This window comes from Nanorana parkeri, unplaced genomic scaffold (genome assembly GCF_000935625.1).
Source record: "Nanorana parkeri isolate BGI_ZX_2015 unplaced genomic scaffold, ASM93562v1 scaffold2240, whole genome shotgun sequence".
NCBI classification, from domain to species: Eukaryota; Metazoa; Chordata; class Amphibia; order Anura; family Dicroglossidae; genus Nanorana; species Nanorana parkeri.
The window spans coordinates 84,161-90,511 of NW_017308508.1; the positions used below are offsets into that span (position 1 = coordinate 84,161).

At 44.1% G+C, this 6,351-nt stretch overlaps 2 protein-coding genes across 2 annotated transcripts; both read right to left on the bottom strand.

Annotated features, from left to right (window-relative positions):
* Positions 1-891: 891 nt before the first annotated feature.
* Positions 892-2,073, bottom strand: LOC108801176 (glycosyltransferase family 92 protein F13G3.3-like). Its single transcript, XM_018573107.1, has one exon. It carries the CDS (start codon positions 2,053-2,055, stop codon positions 892-894), a length of 1,164 nt encoding a protein of 387 aa, XP_018428609.1. The 5' UTR covers positions 2,056-2,073.
* Positions 2,074-3,800: 1,727 nt separating this feature from the next.
* On the bottom strand, positions 3,801-4,970 carry LOC108801177 (glycosyltransferase family 92 protein F13G3.3-like). Its single transcript, XM_018573108.1, has one exon. It carries the CDS (start codon positions 4,950-4,952, stop codon positions 3,801-3,803), a length of 1,152 nt encoding a protein of 383 aa, XP_018428610.1. The 5' UTR covers positions 4,953-4,970.
* Positions 4,971-6,351: the final 1,381 nt, after the last annotated feature.

Below are 6,351 nucleotides of genomic sequence, written 5' to 3' on the forward strand. Positions count from 1 at the left end.
GACGACCATGGATGGGGGGGAAGAGAAGCAACAGAAAAGATGACCATAGATGGTGAGAAAGAAGAGGACGCACAAAGGAGATGATCATTGATGGGGGGAAAAGAGAGGAGGCACAAAGGAGATGACTATAGATGCAGAGTAAAAGGAGATGACACACAGAGGACAGGAGCAGGGATGAGGGGAGGAGGCACAGAGGAGAAGATTGTGGATGGGGTGAAGGGAGAGGAATCACAGAGGAGATGACTATGGATTGGAGAAAGAGAGAGGAGACATAGAGGAAATTACCATGGATTGAGGGAGGAGAGAAAACATATAGAGTAAGTGACCATGGATGCGGGGAAGAGAGGGAAGCCACAGAGGAAATGACCATATATGGGGGGGGGTATTGCACAAGAGGCACAGACAAGAGACCATAGATTGGGGAAAGAGAGAGGGGATGACCATAGATGGGGGGAAGCGAGTAGAAGCACAGAGGAGATGACTATGGGTGGAAAGAAGTGGAGACACAGAGGAGATAACCATGGATTGGGGAGAAGAGAGAAAACACACAAGAGATGACCATGTGGGGAATTTGGGGGAAGAGAGAGGAGACACAGAGGAGATGACCATGGATGATGACAGTGTGTGTCCTACTATATAATAGATTTACAAAACAGTGCTGGACCTGTAAACATTATATAATGTACTGTGGTTCTAGGCAGGGACTCAGAAGACAAGCCATACACTCATATACACTATGTCCATACATATAAACATATTTCATTGCATGTAACTAAGCAGTGGAGGCTTCTTGTCAGTGACCTCTCTCCACCAATAATCGGCTTGCTCAGTATTCTGTTTGGATATATAAAGTTCCAGGTTTTGTTGTGCAGGATATATAGAGAGAGGGATCTATTGGAGAGGGAAGAGTTTCTGAATCACTCTATCTACATTTGGCACTAAGGACACATTGTATTTCAGCACTATGTCATCCCGAATGAAGTCCTCACTGATGATGTCCTTCCCCCGACTTCCTCTACTGTGGAAATTGATGGCCGTTGTGTTTGGTACATATGTAGCTTTTCCTGTATATTTTGGAACATAATGGACAGCGGTCTGAAACACATTCCTGGGGTTCACAATCAACTTACGAGGGTTACGCATGTTCGGGTTAAGAGGTTTTCGGAAGGTGTGGAGGAGAATATTGATCCCGGGCACATGAGTCCAGAGATCAAATTTGGAGCTGTTGTCAAAGGTGGGGAAGACGTGAGTTTCAAAGCGGAAGACACTTGTGTCTGGGAACTGTTTCTGGAGACTCTCCATCAGTGATGACCAGTCCCAGTCTATGACCGGAAGAATAATTTCATCAATGTCATTGAAGAGAACAAACTTACTTTTGTACATATTTCTGTATAAACAATCATTTAAGGTTGTCAGTTGTCCAAAATAACCAATTTTGGTGGTGAGTCCTGGGATGTAATTCCAGTGTCTCGATGTTTTAAGATGGCGGTCTATTGGCCATGACACAACCTCCAGAGTTCCTTCATCCATGTAATGACGTAACACCTTATCTACATCCTGGGAACAACTGGTGTTATACATGGTGACTCTAGAGGCCCCCAGAATCTTGTACATCTCAATGTGTTGAACCACCTGGAGGACATTGTTGTAGTTTCCATACAAAGTAGAAAGACAGAGGGTGAAATTGTTAGAGATCGGCTGTGGTGGACGGTTCCTGACTTCAAACAGGAGGTTCTGACTCGTGTTTGTGGAGTTAGTTGAAGAGAAAGACATATAAGTGTAATCACACCCAGAAGGTTCTGCACACAAGAGATCCGCTGTTCCATATGGGAACCCAAATCTGTCTCTGTGAAATGCTATTTCAGCCCGGATGAAGACGTCCTGATTGGTGGAACAATGGAAGATACAATAGAGCTTGGTCACAGATACATGGATGATGGCAATGACCCGAACTGATTGTCCAAGTCTAGGCTCATAATACGGAGCGATGATGAATGTTCGATGATCCAGAGCAGTGATGGTGTCTGTGGCAATGGGAAGGTTCTGTCTTCTCATATTCTGATGTCTGAATTCTAGGTGGAAGGAGTAAAAGATGACTGTAGTCCACACAAATACGTACAGTGTGCAGAACATGTATGTAGTATACGTTCGCATTCTGGTTCCATCAGGTCATGGCGGCTGTATGAAGACAAGGGAGAGAGAACAGCATGAAGTATGTTTAATAGAATTTTAAAATCTGGAATTTTAAATTCTCTATTCTAGACTGTAATGAAATCTTCCAGATATACTGAAGTGCTGTACAGAGAACCCTAAAGCAGTCATATCGGTCTCTGCACTAGAGGAGCTTACACTCTAGTGCCCCCCTACAGCAGTCCCTCAAGTCTTAGTTCCATGTAACCCCAAAAGGTCTGAGGGGGGTCTCCATATACCTAGGTCCATAGTCAGTAGGAAGGAGGCTGGCCCTCAGGCTCCTCCAACAACCCCTGTGATGGTTCAGTCCGTCGCATCACACACTATTAGTATTATACTGTACATGTATATATCTGTGACAGTTAAACCTTCTTGTTTCTGTTGCTGAAACAGAATTAGACTCTAGAAGGTTCAGAGAAGTTTCTTGGCAGCACAAAATTCGCAAATGGATCTCCAGGGAGAGAATGGGAGTTGTTATACATACTGGGAAACAAAAATATGCAATAAACCCCATTGGACTCGAGGAAGATGGGAGTTGTACTCACCAGTTCCTCACTCTGGATTCAGGAACACAGGTCCTCTTCTCATATAGTAAACACACCACACAGGTCACAGATACACTGCTGGTGGAGGCCAAAGTGCTAGAGAGCTTGAGTCCTCTCTTATTTGGGGACCTTGAAGCTGCCGGGGGGCTCATTCATTAGGAGTTCTGTGTGCAGCCGGTGTAGTGTTGGTCTTGGGTGGTAATGTATAAGTCTTTTGCTGTTATACAAAACGGAAAGCCGAAAAATCCAAAACTGAGGAAAGTTCAAGCTGTTCTCAATCGTTCTTTTCATTATGGGTTCAGGAAGACTGGTCCTCTTTCCGAATAAGCTCTTCCACTTTCTCTATCTCTCTATTATACCGCAATCGATTACAATCTGTTCCTCCTTCTGTATTTTATAATCACAATCCCTGCTATAAAGGCTGGTTATGGATTCATGCATGTACCACTTTTTTCTAGTTTGACTATTTTTGGTTAGGGGGATGCACTGGGGTCCCAGCGTGCATTTTTGGTTGCTGGGCCCCCAGTGCGTCCCTGCACCTTATTAGGAGGAGTAGGCTACCTCCAGGTACACCTGCATGCAATCTATCGACTTCATTAATATGCTCACACTTGGAGACTCGGATACATAGAGTTAGGACCACACTTTGCAGAGGTGCCTTGGCGCGGCAGTGTGGCTTCTACATATTTTTGGCCAAAAGTTTGTGCAACTAAACCCCTATAGATTTACAAAACAGTGCTGGACCTGTAAACATTATATAATGTACTGTGGTTCTAGGCAGGGACTCAGAAGACAAGCCATACACTCATATACACTATGTCCATACATATAAACATATTTCATTGCATGTAACTAAGCAGTGGAGGCTTCTTGTCAGTGACCTCTCTCCACCAATAATCGGCTTGCTCAGTATTCTGTTTGGATATATAAAGTTCCAGGTTTTGTTGTGCAGGATATATAGAGAGAGGGATCTATTGGAGAGGGAAGAGTTTCTGAATCACTCTATCTACATTTGGCACTAAGGACACATTGTATTTCAGCACTATGTCATCCCGAATGAAGTCCTCACTGGTGATGAATCACTCTATCTACATTTGGCACTAAGGACACATTGTATTTCAGCACTATGTCATCCCGAATGAAGTCCTCACTGATGATGTCCTTCCCCCGACTTCCTCTACTGTGGAAATTGATGGCCGTTGTGTTTGGTACATATGTAGCTTTTCCTGTATATTTTGGAACATAATGGACAGCGGTCTGAAACACATTCCTGGGGTTCACAATCAACTTACGAGGGTTACGCATGTTCGGGTTAAGAGGTTTTCGGAAGGTGTGGAGGAGAATATTGATCCCGGGCACATGAGTCCAGAGATCAAATTTGGAGCTGTTGTCAAAGGTGGGGAAGACGTGAGTTTCAAAGCGGAAGACACTTGTGTCTGGGAACTGTTTCTGGAGACTCTCCATCAGTGATGACCAGTCCCAGTCTATGACCGGAAGAATAATTTCATCAATGTCATTGAAGAGAACAAACTTACTTTTGTACATATTTCTGTATAAACAATCATTTAAGGTTGTCAGTTGTCCAAAATAACCAATTTTGGTGGTGAGTCCTGGGATGTAATTCCAGTGTCTCGATGTTTTAAGATGGCGGTCTATTGGCCATGACACAACCTCCAGAGTTCCTTCATCCATGTAATGACGTAACACCTTATCTACATCCTGGGAACAACTGGTGTTATACATGGTGACTCTAGAGGCCCCCAGAATCTTGTACATCTCAATGTGTTGAACCACCTGGAGGACATTGTTGTAGTTTCCATACAAAGTAGAAAGACAGAGGGTGAAATTGTTAGAGATCGGCTGTGGTGGACGGTTCCTGACTTCAAACAGGAGGTTCTGACTCGTGTTTGTGGAGTTAGTTGAAGAGAAAGACATATAAGTGTAATCACACCCAGAAGGTTCTGCACACAAGAGATCCGCTGTTCCATATGGGAACCCAAATCTGTCTCTGTGAAATGCTATTTCAGCCCGGATGAAGACGTCCTGATTGGTGGAACAATGGAAGATACAATAGAGCTTGGTCACAGATACATGGATGATGGCAATGACCCGAACTGATTGTCCAAGTCTAGGCTCATAATACGGAGCGATGATGAATGTTCGATGATCCAGAGCAGTGATGGTGTCTGTGGCAATGGGAAGGTTCTGTCTTCTCATATTCTGATGTCTGAATTCTAGGTGGAAGGAGTAAAAGATGACTGTAGTCCACACAAATACGTACAGTGTGCAGAACATGTATGTAGTATACGTTCGCATTCTGGTTCCATCAGGTCATGGCGGCTGTATGAAGACAAGGGAGAGAGAACAGCATGAAGTATGTTTAATAGAATTTTAAAATCTGGAATTTTAAATTCTCTATTCTAGACTGTAATGAAATCTTCCAGATATACTGAAGTGCTGTACAGAGAACCCTAAAGCAGTCATATCGGTCTCTGCACTAGAGGAGCTTACACTCTAGTGCCCCCCTACAGCAGTCCCTCAAGTCTTAGTTCCATGTAACCCCAAAAGGTCTGAGGGGGGTCTCCATATACCTAGGTCCATAGTCAGTAGGAAGGAGGCTGGCCCTCAGGCTCCTCCAACAACCCCTGTGATGGTTCAGTCCGTCGCATCACACACTATTAGTATTATACTGTACATGTATATATCTGTGACAGTTAAACCTTCTTGTTTCTGTTGCTGAAACAGAATTAGACTCTAGAAGGTTCAGAGAAGTTTCTTGGCAGCACAAAATTCGCAAATGGATCTCCAGGGAGAGAATGGGAGTTGTTATACATACTGGGAAACAAAAATATGCAATAAACCCCATTGGACTCGAGGAAGATGGGAGTTGTACTCACCAGTTCCTCACTCTGGATTCAGGAACACAGGTCCTCTTCTCATATAGTAAACACACCACACAGGTCACAGATACACTGCTGGTGGAGGCCAAAGTGCTAGAGAGCTTGAGTCCTCTCTTATTTGGGGACCTTGAAGCTGCCGGGGGGCTCATTCATTAGGAGTTCTGTGTGCAGCCGGTGTAGTGTTGGTCTTGGGTGGTAATGTATAAGTCTTTTGCTGTTATACAAAACGGAAAGCCGAAAAATCCAAAACTGAGGAAAGTTCAAGCTGTTCTCAATCGTTCTTTTCATTATGGGTTCAGGAAGACTGGTCCTCTTTCCGAATAAGCTCTTCCACTTTCTCTATCTCTCTATTATACCGCAATCGATTACAATCTGTTCCTCCTTCTGTATTTTATAATCACAATCCCTGCTATAAAGGCTGGTTATGGATTCATGCATGTACCACTTTTTTCTAGTTTGACTATTTTTGGTTAGGGGGATGCACTGGGGTCCCAGCGTGCATTTTTGGTTGCTGGGCCCCCAGTGCGTCCCTGCACCTTATTAGGAGGAGTAGGCTACCTCCAGGTACACCTGCATGCAATCTATCGACTTCATTAATATGCTCACACTTGGAGACTCGGATACATAGAGTTAGGACCACACTTTGCAGAGGTGCCTTGGCGCGGCAGTGTGGCTTCTACATATTTTTGGCCAAAAGTTTGTGCAACTAAACCCCT